This window comes from Cololabis saira, chromosome 15 (genome assembly GCF_033807715.1).
Source record: "Cololabis saira isolate AMF1-May2022 chromosome 15, fColSai1.1, whole genome shotgun sequence".
Lineage (NCBI taxonomy): Eukaryota > Metazoa > Chordata > Actinopteri > Beloniformes > Belonidae > Cololabis > Cololabis saira.
The window spans coordinates 19375199-19401712 of record NC_084601.1 but is presented as its reverse complement, the minus strand read 5'-3'; the positions used below and the strand labels follow the sequence as shown (position 1 = coordinate 19401712).

The 26514-nt window shown below is 45.8% G+C and overlaps 1 protein-coding gene across 1 annotated transcript; it reads left to right on the top strand.

The window, feature by feature from the left end:
- Positions 1 to 7953: 7953 nt before the first annotated feature.
- On the top strand, positions 7954 to 26016 carry LOC133460477 (SNF-related serine/threonine-protein kinase-like). Its single transcript, XM_061741047.1, has 8 exons — positions 7954 to 8148; positions 11173 to 11546; positions 11819 to 12037; positions 12576 to 12822; positions 18401 to 18542; positions 21212 to 21424; positions 21678 to 21812; positions 23097 to 26016. Exons 2-8 carry the CDS (start codon positions 11424 to 11426, stop codon positions 24409 to 24411), a joined length of 2394 nt encoding a protein of 797 aa, XP_061597031.1. The 5' UTR covers positions 7954 to 8148; positions 11173 to 11423; the 3' UTR covers positions 24412 to 26016.
- Positions 26017 to 26514: the final 498 nt, after the last annotated feature.

Sequence of the window (26514 nt, the reverse complement as noted above, 5' to 3'; positions counted from 1 at the left end):
GAGGAGAAGGAGCTTAATAAAAGAATTAAGTCCAGTGTGTGAGGAGTCAGCAGTGCTTCCCTTCTGGTACTTGAGTGTAGATCTTAGCAGGAGGGCTCAAGTGCTCTCATGGTAGTCTCTACTCCTTTTCTTAGTTTGTTGTTCTCTCCGGTCTGTTTCTGGCAGCTCCAAACCTGACTGTGAAGGACGTGCACAGGACAGTGTTACTGGTGTAGACCTGTACTGGCAGACCAGGAGCATCCTGAGGATGATGTTAATGATGGGGATTCCCAAACACTTCTGTTGTGTTTGTTTACACCCCCCATTATCAATCTTTTAATGCCTGACAGAAAGTAATGCATAGAAAATCCCCCCCCCCCCCCCCGCCCATTATTATATGTAAATACTACAAATAATGAAAGTTAAAACACCCTAAATATATTCAATAGGTTCTAAATACTTTTTTGGATTGCATTGGATAATTTTGTTTTATGTATTAGTAATTTTGTGGTATGAAGGTGGTACTGAGGTTTTAGAAATTAATATACCAAATATGAAGCATCATAGTGTATTAACGATGCAGATAGTTAAAAATGTTTATAATAAAAGAGAAATTATGTTCCAGGGGGATAAAATGGAAATTCATTAATTAAAAATAAATTAGAGAAAAAAAAAAAATTTAAACGGAGATTTTCAATTTTCTGCTCTCTCTCTCTCTCTAATGAAATATAGATATAAATTCAATCTCTTTATGAAAAGCAGGAAACTTGTGCTTAATTTCTTTAAATTTACTCTTATGAAAATAAGATGTTCTTTCTCTCTTTTCTAAAGTTATTTTGTGGTACCCAGACACTAACAAGTCTCTCCGGCTGTCTGACGTTATTAGCGGGTGTGATCTTGATGGGTGCCTCCTGAGGTCCATTCACATCTCCACTGTAATCAGTGTTCACTTCCAGGTTGTTGGAGCAGAAAAACATCTAAATCTTGCAGGAAAGCGGGTCCTGAGGGCCAGGATTGCAGGAACACTGGTGCAGAGATGGAGAGCAGCCGGCCTCAACCTTTGGAAGTCACGGCCTTCAAGAATAATCAGGCTGCTGTTCGGCGCTGGTAGGAGCTGTGTCGGTGCTGTCAGCACACATTCACCGCTTCCCATCAGCCTGACTGACAAGCTGAGGGAGTCACAGCACGCATTCTGGTTCCGCTTCAGATTTACGCTATTAAATCAGGAACAGGGGAAAAAACAAGAAAATGAGCCTACATAAATAACATACTGTAGGCATATGATGTAACACCCATGCATTTAGCAAATATATAACTTCTATGACTGTGGTTTTCACCCTTATAGTTTATTACTTGTAAAATACTGGATTTTCTGTGTATTTTGGCTTTTTCTTTTAGTGTTTCGGTGGTTTTGTCTTTATTAAGACCTACTTAGGCCACTGTACGGTCTGTGGTTCAGACTCCAACCACTATTCCACATATTGCTCCCAATAGGCCTCGGGTTCTCTGGATCTCTGTTTTCTAAGAAGTAAAGTAAAATTTTATAGATATGAAAAGGGACTGGCCATTTTTTTTATGGTGTTTGACTGGACATGTACTGTTCTCCACCGAGAGATCTTGTGTTAGGAATCCACTAGGTGGCAGACTTAACTAACAGTGGCCCATTGTGTTTTTCATCCGTTAAATAAAATAGGTAGAACATTTAATCAGATAGGGGTTTGAGATGCATGTATATAAACCCAATAGTTCTGAATGTAAACTGGTCATCTCTGCAGAGTGAGCTCAAGGACATGGTTACTGACAGTTTGTGGGGAAAGAGGAAGATTTATCATCGCTGACTGAACCGGTGTTTACACAAACACATTGGCGCCTGTTTCCTCCTCAGTTCAAACAAATGAGCATCAAAAAGCTCTTTCTGTGGACATCATGCTGCTCGCAGCTGAAATAAGCCTCCATTGTGGGAGATGCTGCCACCAGCCAAACTGGTTCCACTTCAGATCTCTGGTAAACATTACATAACAACACACTTGAACGCCGGCCAGGTGGTTCTGTGCAGAGAACAGGGACATAGATCTGTGCCAACACACTCCCTCCCCCTAAACACCAACCTGGAGGATTGAATTCGTCCTGCCAACCTGAGAAATGCTGCTCAGGATGGGTGACTAGTGTGGTCTCAGTAGCCTGAATGGCAGATATTTATTATTATGCATAAGCATAAACCCATACAGTAAGGATGTATTATTGTTTACCAGACTGAATAATATTTTTAACAAAACATTGTTGTCCCAGACTCCTTTGCAGGGAACTTAAATGAACAGGTAAAACATAAATCAAAATAATCTTGAAAAACAGCCTGAAAAACACGCTGTTATCTGAACGTGGCTCTGACGTCAGAGATTGACGGCGACGATGCGCAGTGGTCACGTGGTCCCCCACCTGCGATTCAGTGGAACCGTACCGGAAATCGTAACAAAATTTCTTTCAAAATAAAATCCCTTATAAAGGATTGAAGGAAAATTAAAATGGTAAATTCAAATTACGAGGCTGTTCTCGAGTTTTTTTCTTTGATTTGTTTATTTATTACCGACATAATTTGTCTTCATAAACAGTGAAATGAAGAATTTAATGTCCATGTTGCATCTGTCCTCCTTGTTTATCTTTATGCATGAGCCATGGACAGGCTATAAAGATGATCATCATCACTATTATTTAAAAAGAGGTACCCTGAAAATTCCCATCATTTTACTTTCAGTTAGTTGGCCTTGTACATGCGTGTAACGGTATTATATTTATCCTAAACATGCTCAAAAAATCTACAGATACATAAACTAGCTGTGTTTACCCCTATTGAGTTTGTAGTAAACTGAAAAGATACCTAAGGATAGGAAATAATAGGAAGGAAAAGAGAAAGATATGAAGTAAAACCTTTTTTTTTTTTTTTTACAATAATTGTAATGACACAATTGTAGCAATGGCAAAGAGTAAAACACATGATAAAAAAATCACTCTGATAAAAGTTATCACTTAATTGGATCTGTAAGTATAAGTAGTAATATAGCAATCAGCTGTTCCAGATGTTGCATTTTAAAATCTGACTGTGCATGTGACATGCATTTGTTTGTTTTTTTTACATTCCCTCATCTACCCTTTTTATTTTACCTTATGCATTTCTGCTTGAGATGCAAATGAGGAGGGCTGTCCTTCTTGGTCCAGCTCCTCTGCTATTGGTCAAAAATTAAAACTGTTGCGCAACAATCAGTGCCCACATCCTTGTACAGGAGGTTATATCCAAACCGAAGCCGGCTATTGATCTGATTGCTGATAGGCTTGCACCGGTAACTGAGAAGATGACTGTTTTGTTACCTGGCCAGTTATTTTGGTGTAGAAAAAAATAAACAAAAATCCCTTTGGGATTAATAAAGTATCCATCTATTTATCCATTTAGAACGCAGCAAGTCATTGGATTGCCTACTGTCCCTGACGTGCTTTAGTATTGGAGAGGCTAATCACTTGCATGCCTAGGCTGGTCGCTCACTGCACACATCCTCAACCATCTTTAAGTTTGGATGGGCTGGGAATTTCTGGCTGCTATTGTGCCAAAGCCAATGATGGCCCACATGATTAAAAATAAATAAATAAATAAATACTCATTATTTAACTTTTGTGTTTCTTGAACTTACAAACAGAAGAAAAGCCAGAGCTCATGAGTGCTTTTTCCATTCCTGGCAGTGTAGTTGATAAATGTCCTCAACACTGAATTATATTAATCTCGATTCTACTCAACATTTAATTCAAGACTATAACTAATACTATTAATGTCTAAATTTGTGGTTAATATACACTAGCTGTCCCTTTGACTACATCTACATCAAATAATATTAAAAGATCCTTTTTTAAATTCAATAGTCTTAATTTTGTCCAGATCTTGCTTCTTCCTGTTTATTGACCAATAGCTGAGGAGCTGCACTAAGAAGGGCAGCCCACCTAATTTGCATAATGAGGCAGAAATGAATAAAAAATAACACACGCATATATATATATATATATATATATATATATATATATATATATATATATATATATATATATATATATGTATATATGTATATATGTATATATATATATATATATATATATATATATATATATATATATATATATATATATATATATATATATATATACCCCTCCTTGAACCGCCACCTTACTGTGGTGGAGGGGTTTGTGTGCCCGAGTGATCCTAGGAGCTATGTTGTCGGGGGCACTTTCGCCCCTGGTAGGGACTCCCATGGCAAACAGGTCCTGGGTGACGGGCCAGACTAAGAGCGGTTCACAAGCCTACCATGAGAAGAATGCAAGCAAGGACTGTAACGTCGCCCAGATCGGCGTCACCGGGGCCCCGCCCTGGAGCCAGGCCGGGTCTTTGCCCGTGGGACCCGGCCGGGCTCAGCCCGAAACGGCGACGTGGGCCCGCCTTCCTGTAGGCCCACCACCCGCAGGAAGGACCATGGCAGGCCGGTGCAATGTTGGCTGGGTAGCAGTCGTGGCGCGGTGCCTCGACGACCCAATCCCTGGACCAAAACCCTCACAGTGGGGACATGGAATGTCACCTCGCTGGGGGGGAAGGAGCCGGAGCTTGTGCGTGAGGTTGAGAGATACCGGCTAGAGATAGTCGGGCTCACCTCCACACATAGCTTGGGCTCTGCAACCCAGCTCCTTGAAGGGGGCTGGACCCTCCACTACTCTGGAGTTGCCCAGGGTGAGAGGCGGCGAGCTGGTGTGGGCTTGGTTATAGCCCCCCAGCTCAGCCGCCATGTGTTGGAGTTCACCCCGGTGAACGAGAGGGTCGCCTCCTTGCGCCTTCGGGTCGGGAAAAGGTCTCTCACTGTTGTTTGTGCCTACGGGCCGAACAGCAGTGGGGAGTACCCGGCCTTCTTGGAGTCCCTGGGAGGAGTACTTGATAGTGCTCCAACTGGGGACTCCATTGTTCTACTGGGGGACTTCAACGCTCACGTGGGCAATGACAGTGATACCTGGAGAGGCGTGATTGGGAGGAACGGCCTCCCCGATCTGAACCCGAGCAGTGTTTTGTTGTTGGACTTCTGTGCGAGTCACAGTTTGTCCATCACGAACACCATGTTCAGGCATAAGGGTGTCCATCAGTGCACGTGGCACCAGGACACCCTAGGCCGGAGGTCAATGATCGACTTTGTTGTCGTTTCAGCTGACCTTCGGCCGCATGTCTTGGACACTCGGGTGAAGAGAGGGGCTGAGCTGTCAACTGATCACCACCTGGTGGTGAGTTGGATGCGCTGGCGGAGGGAGAGGTTGGACAGACCGGGCAGACCCAAACGGATTGTGAGGGTCTGTTGGGAACGTCTGGCCGAGCCCTCTGTCAGGGACATCTTCAACTCCCACCTCCGGGAGAGCTTCTCTCGGATCCCGGGGGAGGCGGGGGACATCGAGTCCGAGTGGACCATGTTCTCTGCCTCCATTGTCAACGCGGCAGCTCGAAGCTGTGGACGCAAGGTCTCCGGTGCCTGTCGTGGCGGCAATCCTAGAACCCGGTGGTGGACACCGGAAGTACAGGATGCCGTCAGACTGAAGAAGGAGTCCTACCGGGCTATGTTGGCCGGTGGGACTCCTGACGCAGTAGATAGGTACCGGCAGGCCAAGCGGGCCGCGGCTCGGGCAGTCTTGGAGGCAAAAACTCGGGTCTGGGAGGAGTTTGGGGAGGCCATGGAGGAGGACTTTCGGTCGGCCTCGAGGAAATTCTGGAGGACCGTTCGGCGCCTCAGAAGGGGGAAGCAGTACTCTGTACTCAGCAGTACCCGTTTACGGTGTGGGTGGGGAGCTGTTGACCTCGACTGGGGACATTGTCGGACGGTGGAAGGAATACTTTGAGGATCTCCTTAACCCGACTGACATGCCTTCCACTGAGGAAGCAGAGGGTTGGGGCTCGGAGGCGTGTTCATCCATCACCCAAGCCGAGGTCACTGAGGTGGTTCGTAAGCTCCTCAGTGGCAGGGCACCGGGGGTGGATGAGATTCGCCCTGAGTACCTCAAGTCTCTGGATGTCGTAGGGCTGTCTTGGTTGACACGCCTCTGCGACATTGCATGGAGGAAGGGGACAGTACCGCTGGGGTGGCAAACCGGGGTGGTGGTCCCTCTGTTTAAAAAGGGGGACCAGAGAGTGTGTTCCAACTACAGGGGGATCACACTTCTCAGCCTCCCGGGGAAAGTCTACGCCAGGGTACTGGAGAGGAGATTACGGCCGATAGTTGAACCTCGGATTCAGGAGGAACAATGCGGTTTTCGTCCCAGCCTTGGGACACTGGACCAGCTCTATAGCCTCCGCAGGCTGCTTGAGGGTTCATGGGAATTTGCCCAACCAGTCCACATGTGTTTTGTGGATCTGGAGAAGGCATTTGACCGTGTCCCTCGTGCCATTCTGTGGGGGGTGCTGAGTGAGTATGGAGTCCGGGGCCCTCTATTAAGGGCTGTCCGGTCTCTGTATGATCGGAGTAGGAGTCTGGTTCGCATTGCCGGCAGTAAGTCAGACTTGTTCCCAGTGCATGTTGGACTCCGGCAGCCGCAGGGCTGCCCTTTGTCACCGGTCCTGTTCATAATTTTTATGGACGGGATTTCTAGGCGCAGCCAGGGGCCGGAGGGGATCCGGTTTGGGAACCTCAGGACTTCATTTCTGCTTTTTGCAGATGATGTTGTCCTGTTGGCTTCATCAGACCGGGACCTCCAGCATGTGCTGGGGCGGTTTGCGGCCGAGTGCGACGCGGCAGGGATGAGAATCAGCACCTCCAAGACCGAGGCCATGGTTCTCGACCGGAAAAGGGTGGCGTGCCTTCTCCGGGTGGGTGGAGAAGTCCTGCCTCAGGTGGAGGAGTTCAAGTATCTCGGGATCTTGTTCACGAGTGAGGGAACAATGGAGCGTGAGATTGACAGACGGATCGGTGCAGTGTCCGCAGTAATGCGGTCGATGTACTGGACCGTCGTGGTGAAGAGGGAGCTGAGTCGAAAGGCGAAGCTCTCGATTTACCGGTCAATCTACGCCCCTACCCTCACCTATGGTCATGAACTTTGGGTAGTGACCGAAAGGACAAGATCGCGGATACAAGCGGTCGAGATGAGTTTCCTCCACAGGGTGGCTGGACGCTCCCTTAGAGATAGGGTGAGGAGTTCGGTCACCCGGGAGGAGCTCGGAGTCGAGCCGCTGCTCCTTCACATTGAGAGGAGTGAGCTGAGGTGGCTTGGGCATCTGTACCGGATGCCTCCTGGACGCCTCCCTAGGGAGGTGTTCCAGGCATGTCCCACCGGGAGGAGACCCCGGGGAAGACCCAGGACATGCTGGAGAGACTATGTCTCTCGGCTGGCCTGGGAACGCCTCGGACTCCCCCCGGAAGAGCTGGAGGAAGTGTCTGGGGTGAGGGAAGTCTGGGCATCCCTGCTGAGGCTGCTGCCCCCGCGACCCGGTTCCTTGTAAATGCATTTGTTGTTTTTACATTTCCTTTTTTTTTTTTACATTTCCTAGTCTCCTCTTTTCATTTTACCTTATTCATTTCGGCCTTATATGCAAATGAGCATTTTTGCATCAGGTAAAGTAAAAAAGCCCTTTTTACTTTACCATTACATGTAAAGTGAAAAGAGGAGATGAGGGAATGTAAAAAAAAACAAACAACAAATGCATGTACAAGGAAAAGGAAAAAAACAAAATACACATAATTTTTGACGACATTGCATGTATACGGAATAGGATTAACAATATATATATATATATATATATATATATATATATATATATATATATATATATATATATATATATATATATATATTTCTGCTTTTATTTTTAATCATGTCAGATTTGGTCCTCCATAATTTTCATCAGCGTTGCACCGCGTTGTCCAGGCCTTTATTGTGAAAGTCTCCAGCCGTCTTCCTGTCGCCGGTGTTTACTTGGCGCAGCTGAAAGCGCCTGAGCGGTGAGAGGGAAAGCGACTGGAGTTGACAAGGTAACAGATTACCGCTGCTGCCCTGAGATCCCGGACCTGTCTGCTGTCAGCGTGTCGCTGGTTGACCGGGAACACCGGCGGGCTGGTTAGAAGCACCGGGAGGCGTGTGGATGTGTCGGTCCCGGCCGGTGCTCGGGCTGCGGTAAGTGGACTCATGTGGGCAGGTCTGCACGGTGCAGCCTGGCAGCGGCCGGCCGGGTTATGTGTATGTGTTTTAAGTTGTCACGGGTCTGTTTCGGGTCATGCATCATTGCTGCAGTTGTGTTCAGGATAGTGGGGTCCTCCCTCTCCAGACGGGGACGTGCATTCATGCAGCCTGCAAGCATGTTGACATGGTGGGAGTGGGAGCTACAGCTGATCCATACAGTATCATCTACCACCCTGAACACAGGGATCACTTCATATTCCACTCACTGTTTTACGTTTTACATAATGCAAATGGACTGATGCTATGTGATGTGGACTTGAACGTGTCCCTGCTTTATTTTGTAGTAGGGGTCTAAATGGTAGCTCTCATCAGGGTACAATAATTAATCCAGTCACTGGATGACAATTTAATTTTTAATGCTATCACAAGATCAACCATGATCCAATTTTTATTTAATCTGATTCAGAAGCCCCTGTTTGATAAGATTTTGTTGATATCACGTGCTGATTTAACAAATTTGCTAATCACAGTCACTGGTTAATAGAATAGAATACTTTATTGTCAATGTACCTGGGTACAGTGAGATTGAAAGCAGCATCACCTCTCCAGTCTAAGACAAATAAGAAACAATAGTGCAAACAATAAGAAAAATAAGAAATATAAATAATGTAAAAAATATAAAAAAGGTTAAGGTGCATTTGAATAGTGAGGACCTGAGATTCTATTTACAGATGATAGTATTTAGTTACACATGTAGTGGAATATTGCACAGTTAGAAGTATTGCACGGTAAAAAACAGTAACAAAGACATTCAAAGTTGGTTAAGTTGCCATCCAGTCCTCATGTCCAAGTGTCTTTGAGCAAGACATCGAGACACAGTATGGATCATTGTTGATGAAGGCTATTGGCTTGTTTATAATTCAATGAATGGATGCAGGAATATAACACAACTAACTAACTATAATCCTGCAGTAACATGAATACAAGATTATGTAGTATTTGTTAAAGTACTGAAGAATTATTGTTATAATGTAAAATTCATAATAATATTCAATTTTCCAGGGAAGTAATTAAAGCTAAAAATGAAATACAACCATAGTAAGAGCTGTTATGTTCAATATTTCACCATTTGTGTGTCAACGTGTTCCTTGTGGGTTAAGTGGGAGCGTCTTTGACATACTTTTCTCGATTGCACCAGGAAATTGATTTTACAATGAACAAGTTCATGTTCTTATCTTGAGTCAGTCACCGGGCTCAGAGAGCAGAGCAGCCATTAAAACAGGCTCTTGACCTGCGTGTTTGTGTACGCTTGTGTAATCACGCACACACAATTCCCCCTGTTGATCAATACCCAACCAGCCGCCTCGGACAGTTACACAACCAACATGTGGACATGGCTGGTACACGGCTGCCTTCCATGTGGACGTGGCACCAAGGCTGGAGCCAAAGGCCGGGTCGGGAGTCAAAATAGCCAACGGTGTCGTAAGCGAGTTAGTTCACCTGTCGGCGGCTTTAAACTGATCAAGCGATTAAATACTCGCTTAGGGTAAATAAGAAGCCTGGATTTAGATGAGCTGATCTGCCCATTCATAGGTGATCACCGGGTTTGACTGAGGCCAACCCGGCTCACATTGATCTCTGCTGCCCCCCCCATCATTTAGAGTAGTGTGTGTGAAAGAGAAAGAGAAAGAGAGAGCAGGCGTCTTTCATGGTTCACATGTTGGCAATGTCAAGGACAAGAATGCTGAGCACTATGACTTTTTTATGTCAGCGTATGACAGAAAGGGAGTAGCCTAGGCGGGTTTAATTGAAGCAACAAAAGATGGATTATGGATGCTCTTGTTTAGTCACATTGTGTGAGGTTGATAAGTGGCGGGTGAACTCCCTGCCAACCAGTCTTTACTCTTGTGTTTGTGAAATCCGAAGTGAAGGGGCACACCTGGGTGAGAATCACTTCCCAGGAATGCTATGTGCTAGTACATTGTGTGGCCTGTGCCGTTGCCGTGCTGTCGGCACGCAGGTAGATTCCTGGAGGTGGAATGGCATGCCTCCCCTGCAGGCGTTGTTGCACAATCAGGCCTGTGAAGCTGCATTTTGTGTGACGGGAGCGAACGAACCGAGAGAAGGGTCACATGCGAACAAAGCTGCGTTTGAGAGGAGTCGGATTAGCAGAGTGTTGTCATCCTTTTGGCACAAATTACGATCAAGTAGCGTAACACTATTACTTTTGTTAAAAATAACATTTAAAAAAATGTAAGAATTTCATTTCATTTTTTTTTTTTCATTATTGTTTCCAGACAACCATTTTTATTTAAGTGAATAATTACGATAACTGTCTCTTGGAAAGAAATGCAATATGTCTCCTCAACTCTTAGATGTAGTAAATTTTGTGTAATATGACTAATGTTTCAAATCTTATTCCTATGAAACAACAGATATTGTCTCCAAACAGCCATCGGCGTGTTTGTTTCATGAAAGCTACGTGTTGGCTTGTACTCTCTTACACCCAAGTATAATCCTAATTGTACTGATACATTAAAATAGTTAACAGTTCTACAGTTAAATCTGACGTTACTGATTTATTACACTATGGGTGCCAGTTATGCAATAAACCTACAACCAGACTTGATATGAAAAGAATGAAATCTTTTTCAACTGCACATCAAAATTAGGGGGAAATAATCACAATGAGATGAACTTCAGCATGTTAACAGATTAAGTTTGCCTTTACAGACATAAATGTCATGAACGGTGGAACCAAAAACACTCCTGTAGTGCAGTTACGGTTGTCTGGTTATATAACTCTTCTATGACATAAGTAGAAAACTAATAATTACAAGACATTTATAATAAAATACCCAGTTATTGTTTCTGCTCACTGCATACTAAAGTATGGTCATTTCTTAAAGGTAATTTAAAGGTAATTTATTGACGCGGTTCAACAGCGTGACATTTTAAGCATGAATTTTGGACATTTGGATCATGTATCGTCTGTGTTTTACCCCCCCACCTCCTCAGATCACAACAGAATGGGCCTGAACTGAGCCGGTGAACATTTGCAGCACAGCAGGACAAATCCCTGGAACCGTTTGCCACAACCAACAGGAGATCCTTCCTGAAACTTCCTGAAAAGCTGCCTCTGGAAGCGACACAGCAGAGATTCGAGCTTCCTCTAAATCCATCCTCAGCAGGGGGAGAGATGGAGGACTGACGACCCGGGGACCAGCAGGGGACAGAAAGCCGCTCCTCCCTCCCGTCTGCCGGCAGACATGGCCGGGCTCAAACGCCACCACGACGGGAAGATCGCCGGGCTGTACGACCTGGACAAGACGCTGGGCCGCGGCCACTTTGCCGTGGTCAAACTGGCCCGCCATGTGTTCACTGGGGAAAAGGTACGCCGTTTTAGAGCCAGGACATATTTAAATAGCCGGTCTGAACATGCCGAAGCTGAAGACTGCACCCCTGCTCTTAATAATAGACAGGAGTGCTGAGCAGCTTGTGTTTGTCTTGGCTTTGTGAAGGAATGTCAACAGCATCCCCAGAATGCCTTCACATTGTTTCTCAAGGCGTTCCCAAACTTCGGAATAGTTTTGCTGTCTTGGCTGTACATCGAGCGGGGCGACTGATAACGTTATCGCGCTCCTGCGTTTGCCTTCCCTTCCAGGTGGCGGTAAAGGTGATAGATAAGACCAAGCTGGACCCGGTGGCGCGGGCCCACCTCTTCCAGGAGGTGCGGTGCATGAAGATGGTGCAGCACCCCAACGTGGTGCGCCTGTACGAGGCCATCGACACGTCCACCAAGCTCTACCTCATCCTGGAGCTGGGCGACGGGGGCGACATGTACGACTGCATCATGAAGCACGAGGGAGGCCTCGGAGAAGACGTAAGAGCACGCAGGATGACGGGAACCCGGACGATTATTGCTTGTTTTACCTGCATCAGTGGAGGTTTGGGGGGTTATTAGACCACCTGACCTGGAATTAGCTCCAAGATCCATGTTAATAAAGATTATCTCCCTAGGGAACAAAGTTTAGATGTTTAACTTTTGAATATAGACGTAGTTGAGGTCATATGGGGTGTTGGAAGTTAATGAATTCTGGACACCAGGGCTTCATTTAAGGTGACATTTAAGGTGGATCTTTATAAGTTAAGACGTGAGCATGAGACCTGTGACAGGTCCTGGTTTCATTATTTCACACGGATGAAAGATTTGACCTTTATTTTCACGGTCCACATATTTTCAGAACATAACGAGACTAAATTGGTATTTTCTCTTTCGACCAGTGAATGAGGGGGAGAAGTGAACCGCGTCTCAGCAGGTTCTCGTCATGAAACCAGCGCCAATCAGTTACGTAGTCCGACAGTCACGAGATACTGTTTCTTGATTGCGTTTCCTGTCTCTCCCCCCTCTCTTCTCCCAGGTGGCGAAGTGTTACTTTGCTCAGATCGTCCACGCCATCTCCTACTGCCACCGGCTGCACGTGGTGCACCGGGACCTCAAGCCCGAGAACGTGGTGTTCTTCGAGAAGCAGGGCATCGTCAAGCTCACCGACTTCGGCTTCAGCAACCGCTTTCAGCCCGGGACGACGCTGCACACCTCCTGCGGCTCGCTGGCCTACTCCGCTCCGGAAATACTGCTGGGGGACGAGTACGACGCTCCCGCCGTGGGTAAGTCGGGGGTGGGGGGGGGATCAGAGTGGCATCTGGGTCACGCAGCGGGAAGATGCTGATTCAAGTTCAGTAGCCGCTCCAGCTGTCTAGCCTGATCCCAGCGGCGGAGCACGCTGTCTTCCGCTGCACATCAGCGTGATTAACTCGCGCTTTCACATTCACACTCTGGCTCTGCCACCATCATGGCATTGGACGTGTTATATATGATCCGCAGCGCCCGGGCGGTGAACCCGGTAGACTGACTGGCACACTTATTATCAGTGACTCGATAAAAGGAGAGGGACTGTGCAAAGTCCGGAGCGATAACTTACGGTTGACCCACAAGCTCTGCAGTCTCACAACTGGGTTTTATTTCTGTCCTGCAGTGACGTTTTGCTGACACTGGTGAGCCTCACGCACACCTAAAAACGGCCTCACTCGTGCATGTCGGTGCTCGGACACTGAATCGAGTAGGCACGGGCATGGAAATCAAAAGAGGGGCCTGCAGAATGAGGGAGGAGAGGAGTGGAGGAGCATGAAAAACAGATGAAACAAGAAAAGTGTCAGCAGTCCGTCTGTCGGCCCAGACGGGCGGGTTTTTCTACCCGAGTGGTCTGCAGAGCTATTTCCGTCCGTTTGAGCTCCCTCTCCTTCCTGCCAGGCAGCTTCCGAGCTCTCAGTGGACAGTTGGGCTGCGTATGTTGTCTCTTTGTTTCTCGCCTGATAATGTGAGGCCTGTCTGAGCGCGTGTTCGTGCACGTCTCCGCCGCTTCATCTCTGCTTCCAGGAGCGACTGTTATCGTTTCCTTCAGCCGAGATGACGCTGTTTTGATTGCCGGGATTAATCCGCTCAGCCGAGATGTAATTTTCGTGCGATCGTATCAGCGGCAGAGCAAGTGGAGGGCGCAGCCGTGCCACCCGGAACCGCCTGGACCGCCCAGAACCGGAGAGCCCGATGGCCCGATGGCCCGGGGTGACGGCTGAGGCTGCGCTGACGACTCCTGCTGGCCGGTGGCAGCGAGCCCAGTCGGTTGCAGAGATAAGGAGGCTGTTCCTGCTCAGGTCCGGTCGGAGGTGTGAGTCAGTCCTCCCGATAGCACAGGACTCGCTCAGCAGAAACTGCGCACTAGATTATTAATAGTGTTGCGTTCTCTGTTTTTGTCTTCCAAATTAAAGAGTCAGGGGCTGTTTTGGTGATTAATCAGTCTTAAAACACCCACACACACACACACACACACACACACACACAAAAAAATCTAATTAAAGCTATTTTACATAAATATTAGTCATATATGACTCATGAAATTCCGTGAATTTATTGCTTTTACTTTCAGAATGACTGTTATCAACGTAGCTGCTGTTGATAACAGTTGATAGCATTTATCTGTTAGTCACATCTAATCAGCGTTTATGATCCAGAAATGTATAAAAATGACAAAGTCCAGGCCTTGACATCAGGGTCATTTGTGAAATCTGTCAGAGTATGCAGATAATGATCTGGATTAATCTTTACACTGTTGTTAAAACTCTATGAAAGTCCCGCTCGCTGGAGAAATTTCAATATTTTACCCAAAGAGTGTGAAGCAAACGCTTTCACAGTTAAACAAGAGCGGCCCTAATTTAATGGCACCTTTTTTTCTTTCTTCAGTTCTTTTTTTCCCTGACGCTGGCTTGGACCTTGGGGGCGCTCTCACAGAGGACGTTAGAGACCTCATATCCTTAGGTTCACCACTGACTCTTCCACTGTTCCTCACCTCTGATAGCGATGATCCTCGTCTCACATGGGCACAAGTGCTCTGTCGCTGCGCTCAAAACCAACAAGATGATCAGACCTAAGAATCTGTGCTGCAATTTATCTTTAACAGAACTTTTGACTAACCTCAGCTTCAAGCTTCGTATGACTGTTGCGCATAAAATAAAATAAAAACCCCTATCAATGGCAGTTTTTATTATCATTTCTATTTATTCATTAGATTTTGACTAATGTTAATGTGTCTACTGCCAGCTGGTCCACAGTTTCTCACCTGGAAATGATGACGGACTTCTTTGGTCCCAGATAGTTTGCTTGTCAATAAAAAGAACCTCAAAGTGTAGTTTTCTTTAAGAGGAAGAAGCTGTCCTTTATAAGAAAAAAAAGTCTGTATATTGTATTATTTTAGAAAGAATGTGTTGCATAATGTTGAGTAGGACAGGATGCTGAGCTTGACCCGCTCAGGCGAGGGTTACTGTGTCAACACACAGGGGACTGCTTGTTCATTATCTCAGGGAGGGTGTTAAAAATGCAACTTGCGGGGCTCCAGAAAGGGATGTTTACATCCCCGGCCGCCAACGCTAAGTAGCCGGTGTGATCGCCGCCAGCGATGCTGCCGTGTGGTGACTCCAACAGTGTTCTGCAGAGATGTGTCAACCATCTGGTTTATAAATAAAGTTATCGAGGAAGGAAGTTTGGCGGACGACTGACGCAAGTGATAAGGGAGCAGGGCTGCGGTTGCTAGGATACGTTGGCGAGGGGTGAGGTGGCGGTGGGAACTGCTGAAGCATTTGCTCCTTCCATCAGCACGATGAAACAGCCTCCCAGCTCGGTAAAGCAGCACATTCACTCCCATAGATTGAATTTCTTTAAATCACTCCTAACTGGAGGGATTTAAAGAAAACAGGAAAACATCACCCAAGGGGGCTGAGGATGGCGACGCCACTGAGGTTGTTTTTTTTAAATTCCTGACTGATCCAGTTACAAATTAGCAGGTATTGTTGTGGTACAAGAGCTGCCATTTCACCGTTACTGTAAAAACACAAACTCTGCTTGTCTGTCAAGTCCAGACAGGCCACCGCCGCCACGGGCGAGCAAGCATCATTATTCACCCGTGTTATGAAAGAATGTCCTCTGCCGAGCTCCACTGAGTCTGAAAATGTGTCATTCAGCGAAAACACCCCCAAGCAATTTCACTTTAACCACCGTTTGCTGTACGTCTGAAGTCACAAAGCTGCAGCGCCATTTCATCAAGAGGCACACCCTTCAGAGGAAGAGCGGTGGGCTTGAGATGCTAACTCCCCCTCCAGCTGCACACAAAGACTGTGTTTAATTTTGAAATGGTGCATATGTCTCCTTTTTTAAAGGGAACAGACACACTGATTAAATTGTGACGTTGGCAGAGCAACAGCTTTAAGGCCGCACTGATCAATATATTTACTTTCACAATAAATCAGATGAAAGGACCGCAAAGGAGAGCCAAACTCATCACCAGTTTCACCCCTGATCCTGCAGTTTCCCTCATCTCCGTGGAGGGATTTATCACCCCTCTCAGCTCTTGGTTCAGATTTTACTGTTTTCACTTGTTCACACCACTCGCATAACCTCCAACTGCAGGGAGTCAATTCCAGTAAAAGTTCTCATGACTGCAGCATCTTAAAAGAGACATTCTGATCTGTTTCTGTTTTCAACAAGCCGACGTGATTTACTGAGGTCTTAGTACGTCTTGGGATACGTCTTATTTCAACCGTGTCTCTGCAGCTCTGGTCGTTGCGGTCCCTGTTGGAGGGTGGAGTCGGCCACTCAGACCCAGCTCGCCCTCCCTGTGTTGCCTGGGTTCAAATATATTTTGGTTGGAAATAAAGATGATATGAGGGCTGGTACGAAATGAATACTGTTTTATGAGCTCTGGAGTATCAAGTAAAGGTATACAATGACAAATGGTTGTCATGTTTGTGAAATCTAACTATGGAGACCAAAACTGTTTTTTTTTTTTCTTTTTTTTGAAAGCAGGGTCTAAATATGTTTATTTTAGCTGCAAAGTTCAAAGTTTTGACCCTGAAGTCAACGGAGATTGACACATGCTTGGAGCCAGCTCCTAGTGGTCAGTTGATCAGAATCAGAATCAGAAAAGGGTTTATTGCCAAGTTGCAATACAATAAAAATATAAAAACAAACAAATATATAAGAGATAAAATAAAATGTATAAACAGAAATGTACAATATGAGGTTTTAAAGTGTCGGATGTGAGTCTTTACAAAAAGTGACGTAGGATGACTTAGGACAGGTAAAATGTATAAACAGAAATGTACAATATGGGGTTTTTAAAGTGAGATGAACTGCAGGGTTGTTTTGCTTCCCCATCGGCCTCATTGTTGCATTGTTGCCACTTGCTCCAGGCCTCGATGGTACATGTCAGGATCGGGGATGGTGATGTGACATAATCCTACAAGTCAGAACAACTCACTTTAATCACAACATTTCCAGGGCCTCCTTCAATAACATGTCTGGGTTGTTTTATGGAAAAGTTGTTGAGTCTAAGCACACTTATAAATGTCTCAAGGACAGATTTGTATTTCCCCTATAATGTGTTCTCTTTGAGCATCTGCTGCTTGAGTGGCGTGTAAAACGGAGACTCATAAATGCAGACCTTCTCTCCAGTCTTTTGTAGTAACGTGTGAAGGACAATTTAAAACCAGGAAATTACTTCTCGATAGAATGACAGACGGCTGTTTAGCCGTCGCCATGGCTGCCATTTGTTGGATTTGAAGAGCCAGACAATTAATAAAGCTTTGAAATATAAATGTACACACACACACAATGCTCTTTCCTCCTTTTTACTCTAAAATTGAACAAAAAGGACGCTGTTCCTGCTGAAAATAGACCATTGTACCATCTCCTGCTCATTAAACCACTCGCAGCAACAGAACATTTGGACCAAACATTTGAATGCTATTTGATGTCACATCAATAATGCAACCATATTGCACTTCTTCCACTGTAGTTAATGGCCTAAAAAATCAATTATTGCAGCTTAAATATCACAGCGGGGTGGCAATTTGTGCGTCTTTCAGCTCAATAAGGTGACGCATTGCAGATTAAAACGAGAAATCATTTGATGGAGAGAAAGATTGCGTAGATATGACCTCCTTCACCTTCAAAACAAAGTAAATCAAGAGTGTGCGGGGCCAGCGAGTTGCTTCAATCATGCTCGAGGAATTTATTCTTTAGAGTTAATTCCGATGAAAGTTAATTAAAGATTTGGCACAGGTGCACAGGATTAGCAGCGGTGGATGTACTTTCATCTCGCTGTTTCATCAAAGCGGCGAAAAGCGACATTTGCAGAGGAGGGGTCAACGCCCTGACTAATTACTGAGAGACGATGGCGGGCCTTGTAGAAAGTGTGTCAGTGGAGCATCCCATTGACCAGAGCGGCAGAGAAAGCCCTGAGCAAACAGTTGTTCTGTTGGAATAATCAGACTCTTCGTCAAATTAGCATTCGCGTGAAGCTGCAAGGGGCGAACACGTTAACCCACTTTCTGGGGTCTGTGTGTTTTGAGCTGGCGTGCACGCGAGCGTGCTGTTGGCTGCGGGCAGCCGGGGCCGAGTCTCATCCTTGCTCTGACAGATGTGTCCTAAGCACATATTTACGGAAACGGCTGTGATCGAATGTGTTTCACGCTTCATTTGAACTCGGGAGGAGACGGCTCCTATCCAGGTCACTAGGCAGCGAGGAGATACATGCTTGACTCCGTTAAAGCATCATATTTATGTGCTTCTTTTTGCATGTTTGTGGTCTTCCTCCTCCTTACTTTGCATTTCTTTTTTGTCCCTGTGTGTCTGCAGATATCTGGAGTCTGGGGGTGATCCTCTTCATGCTGGTCTGCGGTCAGCCCCCCTTTCAGGAGACCAACGACAGCGAGACACTAACTATGATCATGGACTGTAAATACACAGTGCCTCCGCACATCTCCCATGCATGCAAAGAGTGAGTAATGCCCGAGCGCTCAAACCCACACAGATGGACGGAGTACTCTGCAGGTTCTGCATATTTCATGTTTATAGATGTGTGAAGGAAAAGGAGAGTGAAGAGAGCGGGTGCAGCGTCTCTGCTGCTGCTCATCGCTGTCCTGCTTTCAGTCGGTGCTGCAGTGCTGCGTTAAGTGTATCTAATGTTCCCTTTTAAATCAGCCCTCTATTTTTAACACGGTGAGGGTTTAAGGATGCGTCAAAGCGGAGCAGGGACAAATATTTGCTGAGTATTTTGAATGTCTGTGGCTCTGCAAACACATTGTGTTTGGACGTCACTTCATTGGATTATCTTGACTGTTACACGGTACTTCAAATACTGGCACGCTTCCTGGTTCACGCGTTGTATCATTGTTGTTATATTTAAAACCATATACAAGCCGATTTCCCACGTTGCCTCGCAGGAACAACACTTCCCCCCAGCAAATGTTTTTTTTTTGTTAGGGTTATTTTTGGATTTGAGATGCCGAGAGGCGAAATGTTTCTTTATTTGATAAGATCGTTTAAACTTCAAACTGATGCTCCAAATGCTGCGTGGTTTAAAGAGAAATGTGGTAACTGTTTATAACTTTGATCTTTGTGCAGCAAGTTTGGCAGTAATAATAGATCAGGGACGGTGAAGTCACACCTGCATTAGCTGATTAACAATGTGCCTCCCTTTCATTAGCTCCATGGCTTCCAGATGACAAGACACAACACATGTTGTTTATCCAGCCGTTATAATAAATGCTGCTTTGTTGTATGTTTGATCACCTTGTCAGGGTTATTGTATAGTATTTGGAAACAAAACCAATGGTACATTAATTTTAGAAGTAGCACCTGATTTAATTTGCGAAGTAACGGTTAAAGGTTTGTCACATCTCACCAGCACCCACGAGCTGCTCACCTCATGACTACAATGTGAAACAAAAAACTGGTCAATTACATAACTTAATCTTTTGAGGATCGGCAGAAATTACACAGAGGCTCCACATGCTGTTAGAGGAGGATAAGACTAATGTGTTATCTCACCTTTTGCAAATCTTCGGTATATTTAAGCAACGATCTGCAGCCTGACATTTCAAACATGTCACACCAAGTGCTATTGAGCTCCCCGAACATTTGTGCAAACGCTTTCCATCGCTCTCCAGCCTTTCTTTATTTATTTATTTCTTTTACCCCACCGGGATTTATCCACAGGCTTTAAGACGCAGCAGGTTTTGGCAGGACAAGTACTCTGCAGTTGGTTTGTAAAGTTTGTCTTGCGTGCGGGCGACACCAAGGACACCAAACTGTCCTTTGGTGTCAAAGTTTTGACTGTAGCTCGAGCGCCAGCCATCTAACTTCTGGGTTGAGGGCGATCAGTTTTGTTGCAGTTCCTCTCCTGGCCACTAGAGCAATGGCGAGTCGCTCTCCATTGACCTCCATGTTAAAATGTCCACCTTCAGAGCAGAAATGAGCATATTTACAGCCTGCTGGGGAAAAAAAACAAAGTTTTGGTCTCAGTCGTTTGATTTCACACACATGAAATCTCTGAGGGGTGAATTGTTATCACTTTATCCTCTGTAACCATCATGCTACTGCGTTCAGTGAAACAATCAGCAGTTCACATTAAACCCAACGTCGGCCAAACAGTACTTTTTGATTTTGCCACTTAGTCAACATGTGAAACGGGACATTTTGGCAGATATTCTGTAGATATTTCGGCAGGGATCTGCTGTAGGAGCTGGGGGCCACAGCTAACTTTGATTGACATATGGTGTGCGTGTTCCCACCGGCTTCCCAATCAACATGGCTGCGCTCAGCACAAAGAAAAATGGGCTTAAAATTCTTGCTTCCGAAACCAATGAGTTACGTGACTTGATGCTCCGATACTTTGGAAGCCGCGACCCCAGAAATTCCACCACTAATGGTCCATTGATACGGAGACCCAGCTCCTCTGTGGAACTGGTCTATCCTCTCATTGTCCTGCTGGAGGCTCCGGTGCTTCCTAAGGAAATACTTTCTGCAGGCTGGAGAGTTTTTTTTTTTTTTTTCTTGTACGGTCTTAATATAGCGTGTGTTTGGATCGTTCCAGACCCAGGGAGTAACATCCTGATGATTGTCTCTATTCTGGCAGAACCTGCTTACGCCACATGGGTGGTCTGCATAGAAGCCACCTGATAAGGAACAATAAAAACATAGCTGTCTGGGAGCAGCCAAGGGTTTTGTTTGGCAAATAAAAGAAAAAGGGAACTAAACACCACAGAAACAACATATCTGTTTCAGTCACCAAGATGGAAAGATAATTACGAAGAAAGTTTTTGCGTGCCATGTTGGTGGTGTTACAGCGCATGGAGACTCTAAAGAATCTAAACCATTTGGGGTGCAAATAGTTTTTTTTTCTTAAAAAAGGGGGAGGGAAGAACATGGAAATGTTGACTTTAATCATATACACATTTGTGTTTAGACTGTTTGCTTGTCTTTTTTCAGCTTGTACTTGTTGTGTTCCCAGATGTTTTTTGATAAATACAAATTTACAGTCATGAAATATTGGTGAAGCAACGTAGCAACTACAAATGTATATGTACATCTAAATATTCCTGAAGCAAAGAGCAGATGTTTCTTTGGTCCGGCCGTGATGCTAATCTCCGTTGTCCCCCCCTCCAGCCTCATAGGCCATATGCTGCAGAGAGACCCCAAGAAAAGGGCGACCCTGGAGCAGATCGGGGACCACCAGTGGCTGCAAGGTGTCGACCCCTCCCCGGCCACCAAGCTGTCCACCCCTCTGGTGTCCCACCGGAGCTTATCTGAGGAGGAGCATGGCTCCATCATCCAGCGCATGGTGCTGGGGGCCATCGCAGACAGAGACGCCATAACTGAGTACGTGTCGGCCCGCCACCAACCCCACACATGCATAAGTTAACATGCAGCTGGCTGTTTTCCCTGCCTAATCTCCAAAGATCCCTCATGTTTCATTCATCCCGCTAAAGCTTAATTGACAGTAATCAAGAATTTAATTGCCATTAGAAAGCAGATGGCAGTGGAATGTGAACCCCTGGCATGTTCACCTCAGTCTCTCTGATGCCGGTGTACAGGGTTGATGTCAAACTGATGGCTGATGCTGTTTCCTCAGGGCTCTGGAGTCGAACCAGTACAACCACATCACCGCCACCTACTTCCTGCTGGCAGAGAGGATGCTGAGAGACAGACAGGAGAAGGAGCAACACAGTCAGACGCGGTCGCCCAGCCCCAGCAAGGCCCAGTTTAGGTACACATGCACGTGCACAAGCATTTTCCTAAGAAACGGCGCGCTCCCTCTGCAGTGTTTGGTACCGTCACCTCCAGGAAATAAGCCTGTCATGGATATACGACAGAAAATGAAGGGAAAGATAACTTTAAGGACATGATTTCAGTTTAATTTCCTGCACTGAAGCAGTGATCTGCAACAAACCACTCCAGCTGGTTTATGAAGAATTTAAAGGGACGTCATGTAAGGTTGCAGGTTGGGACGGGGGCGCCCTCTGGTGATGAAAACTCTCCTCCTGCACGAGTGTGGCCCCCGCCAGCTTTGGTTCTAGGTCGGCCAAAACCTTGTAAATGTAAAGATGGAGATGGAAAAAGAGGGAGAACATTCATCTTGCTGAGGGAAACTGAGTCATGCAGATAAGCAACATGGATTCATACGCTGGACGGTAGCAAACGTTTTAATTTTCTTGCCCATTTTTAAGCAGTAAATACGGTATTTTCTGCACCATAAGGCACATCGTATTATAGTGCGCACCTTCAATAAATGGCCTATTTTAAAACTCTCTCCATATATAAGGCGCACCGAATACACGGCAAGATACCGTAGTATAGTGGCTGAGTTAAGTATCTATTGTACCTGATGGAAATAAAAAAAACAAGAAGAAAAGTACTGTAAGTCAAACTTTATTAACAGAATAAAATCCAACTTTCGGAAAATTTTGATCACTCCCAAATCCCTCAAAATCTTCTCGTGTCAGAGTGGAGCAGCTGGGCGAGTGCGGCACCCAATGTTCCTGGCTCCGTCTCCTCAGTCGTCATTATGTAAGTCAGCGTCGCTACGGTTACTGTCTTGAGCGTCTGTGACGATTCCTGCCTTTGTGAAACCCCCATTACAGCCGTTTTTCGCAGCATTACTTCGGCGACACCGACTACAATACCCACAATCCCCCTGACTACAGTAACAGAAATGACCTTAATGATCCTATATAAGGCAGTGTGCCTTATAAGGGGTTTTGAGGAAAATTAAAGGCTTTTTGGTGCGGAAAATACGGTACTAAATGATATATGCGTTTTTGCGTAGCTTACGGTAAAGACTGAAAAATGTGTCAGGGTGAGTTGTCTCAAGTCTTTATTCTACGGTGACTGATATTCCTGCCGTGTAACTCAGGATTGTTAGAAAGGGCACAAATCTTCTCTCTTTTTTCCTTTTTTTCTTAACAAAAGCATCATTATCTTCTTACTATTAAACATGTTAAACGTTTGCATATAAAGTTGAAACCACTTAACGCCGTTCTCCTCTACACAGGCAGTCTTGGCCCACCAGAGTGGACGTGCACCAGGATGTCAGTGATGGGTTAGGAGGTCCCGCCATGTCCCACCCCGGAGGGCCACAGTCTCCTGCCCGCAGTGCAGAGAGCCTCCACAAAGGTCCCAGACCCAAAACAGCCCTGCTGGACCTCGGTCAGCGCCAGGAGAACCCGTCCCCAGCGTCCAGCCAGCAGCAGCAGTCCACACAACCCAACCAGGAGAGGGGTCTCAGGCCTCTGGCGAAGCCGCACTCCAACCCCCTCCGGCTGGGCTCCCTGGGCTCCCTGGGCTCCCTGGGGGCGGTGGGCCCTTGCAAGCCACGCAGCCCCAGTCTTTTCAGCGTGGAAGAAGATGAGGAGGAAGAAGGGGCTCCAGACAAGTGTTTGCCCCCTTTCTCACTGCCTTCCCAGGTGGTGCTTCGTCGCAAAGCCGCCTCTTCCTCATCATCCATGTCTTCCGGTAACCGTATGACGTCTCGTATGAGCGCCCCGGTTCTTAACCAGATTCATGAAGAAGATAAAGAGGAGGACGAGGAGGAGGTGAGAAAAGAGTTGCATGGACTTAACCCCCCCAAACCTAGTCTGAGCCTCAATCTGAACTCTAGGATACCGTCACCTTCGTCACAAACGGCGTCACCTCAGACTGTCGGCGTGATGGCGCCAGTTGCGTCTTTCTCTCCAAGCTCAGAGACTAGTGACGACGAGACGGAGAGTCACTTTAAACCGGAGACATTTCACGAAGGTGGACAAGGAGACGGGAGAGAAGGGAGGAAAGAGGATGTAGAGAAAGGGGGGACAGGACAAGGGGGTTCCCCCCCGAACTGTGCTAGTCCGGGATCAGGAGCGGCCCATAATAAGAGCACGGCCAAGGCGGCCAGCGGCCTGGTGGAGAGCCTGAAGCTGATGAGCCTGTGCCTGAGCTCTCAGTTCCAAACCCTCACGGGAGGAGGTGGAGGCAGCGGAGGCGTGGTGGGGGGGGAGGCGCAGGACCGGCCCGTGTGGAGGATGTGCATGGGCGGCTCCACCGGCAGCCTGGATAAGGTGTCCCTCCTGGGGGGCCCTTCCCCCCGGGGGAACCTGTACCACCAGCCGGTGCTCGGGGACGCGCTGGCAGACCCGCTGCTGGAGGGAGCCTGCACGGGGAGCCTGAGGCTCCGGGAGCTGGACCTGGCCAGGGACAACCACAGGAACATGAAGAACCACGTGCTGCAGATGCCTCTGACGGAGAAGACTCTCTCTGTCAACATCCACCGGGGCCCCAAGGAGGGGCTCCTCTGCACCCCCACCCCGCACAGCTGCTGCCAGGTCATATAACACGCAGCTGGATCCCCCGCCCGCACCTCTACACTCCACCTTTTATCTGCATTGACTTCAGCCAAGTCTACTCTACTGTATATCAGGACTGCACACTGTTTGTGTATTTTTTTTAATTGTTCGGTTGGTTTTTTTTGTACTGTTTTAGTTTTGTCTGACACTAAACGGTGGAAAACTGGGAGAAAATCCAAATGCTAAAATTGCACATTTAAAAACACAAAGCGTCTCCACGGAGGAGGCTGGGCGCACGCTTGTGAAGCAAGTTTTAAGATGGCACAACATGTTATGTTTTAAGATGGCACATTAAGGATGGAAGTAGATACCACAAACGCTCACAACCCTTCATCCGCATAGTTTTACACACACACACACACACACACACACATATATATATATATATATATATATATATATATATATATATATATATATATATATATATATAGGATGTGTGTGTAAAACTATGCAGATGTTTGTGTGTGTATATATATATATATATATATATATATATATATATATATATATATATATATATATATACAATGTACACACCTGCGACACTCACATAAGCTGATTGAAAGGGAGCGCTGATGAGATTTTGTATCATGTTATGTATCTACTTGGCTTTTTATTTTCATAACTTTTAAATTATTTATAAGACAATCATTTTAAGCTTTTTTTTTTTAAATTGTAATTGAAATATTTAAGTCCTGATTTTTTTTGGTTCAACTGGCAACAAATACAGGGTGAAAAACAGACAACAGCACTGCAGCATGCTGGTGGCACGCAATGGTTTGTAGTCTATCACTGCTTTTTTTTTTGTGCTTTTTTTATTTATTTCGAACATGCTCTGCAGTATATGTATATATTAAAAAAAAAAAAGCACATTCACTTGTCAAATCTCTGCACTCATGACAGAGTTTGTATATATGTGAATAGCTTAGCGCTACTCTGCACATGTAGTATCGATGGTCATGTCGTATTGCAGTAGAGACCTGAATGTCTGATCCTGGAACACCACTATTCTTCGATCCCACTGGACAGTCCAGGTTCTGCTTGAACCCAGAACTCAGAAGGTGTTTGCTGGTCGAAGAATAAAATGAATAAAACTCAAACCTCCAAAATCACTAAACCTGCAGTGTCAGCTCTTCAAACATTAATGTGGCACTTGATTCACGCCGCCGGAATTAGAACCGAACACCCGAACTATGTACATCCTGTAGCTGTCCAGGATCACAGTAGCCACTGTTGTAGCACATTCAAAGATGACAACCGAGGGGTTTTAATAGAAAACAACACCCCCCCACCCCCTTCAGGTGTTGATGTGTGTAACTGGATGTGTCACCTATCCCTAGTGGAATATATATGAATATATATATATATAACTTAACAGTGCATGAGTTTTGCTGTAGCAACTTTATTCTTAACCCACTGAGGTCGAACCACCTGTTGTATCTACCCAAGTAAAATTCAGATGGTCACTTTACTGTAACCTCACAGCAATACCAGCGAGTGCAAAATGGATGTGCCATAAAATCTGTCTTGAGCATATTGTACTGTATGTATATGATAGAGATCTATTACAATAAAAATCATGTGGCTAAAGGCTGTTGACTTTTCTCCTGAACCTGAACCTGAACCTGTGTTTTCTAAAGCTAACAAAAGTAATGGCAGAACTCCATGAGCCAAACAAACCCATAATTAGACTTCAGAGAAATGGACTTTTGCAATGTGTTTGTGGAAATGTATCTTGACACAAAGATTTCTTCTCACAAGAAAAAGGTTGCTGGGGCCCAGTGGGCTGGAAAGTTTACGAAATATTTCCAAGAAAGTTTGGATTTCACATTTGGTTTGTGCAGAAATGCAGGAACGCTGTCCAGGAGTCTTCCAGCAACAAGGTTCACTCCAAGAGCAGGACGTGTCTCTTTTTATTTCCGCTCTGCGTTAGTACATAAGTAGGACCCTTAACAGCGGTGTGTGTGTGTGTGTGTGTGTGTGTGTGTGTGTGTGTGTGTGTGTGTGTGTGTGTGTGTGTGTGTGTGTGTGTGTGTGTGTGTGTGTGTGTGTGTGTGTGTGTGTGTGTGTAACAACTTTCCAAGAATG

What these genes read in the sequence shown, in the direction of transcription:
- LOC133460477 (XM_061741047.1), top strand. Translation starts at nt 11,424, where the DNA reads ATGGCCGGGCTCAAACGCCACCACGACGGGAAGATCGCCGGGCTGTAC. An exon ending in GTACGACGCTCCCGCCGTGG is followed by an intron (nt 12,823 to 18,400) that starts GTAAGTCGGGGG and finishes GTGTGTCTGCAG; the next exon opens with ATATCTGGAGTCTGGGGGTG. An exon ending in ATCTCCCATGCATGCAAAGA is followed by an intron (nt 18,543 to 21,211) that starts GTGAGTAATGCC and finishes CCCCCCCTCCAG; the next exon opens with CCTCATAGGCCATATGCTGC.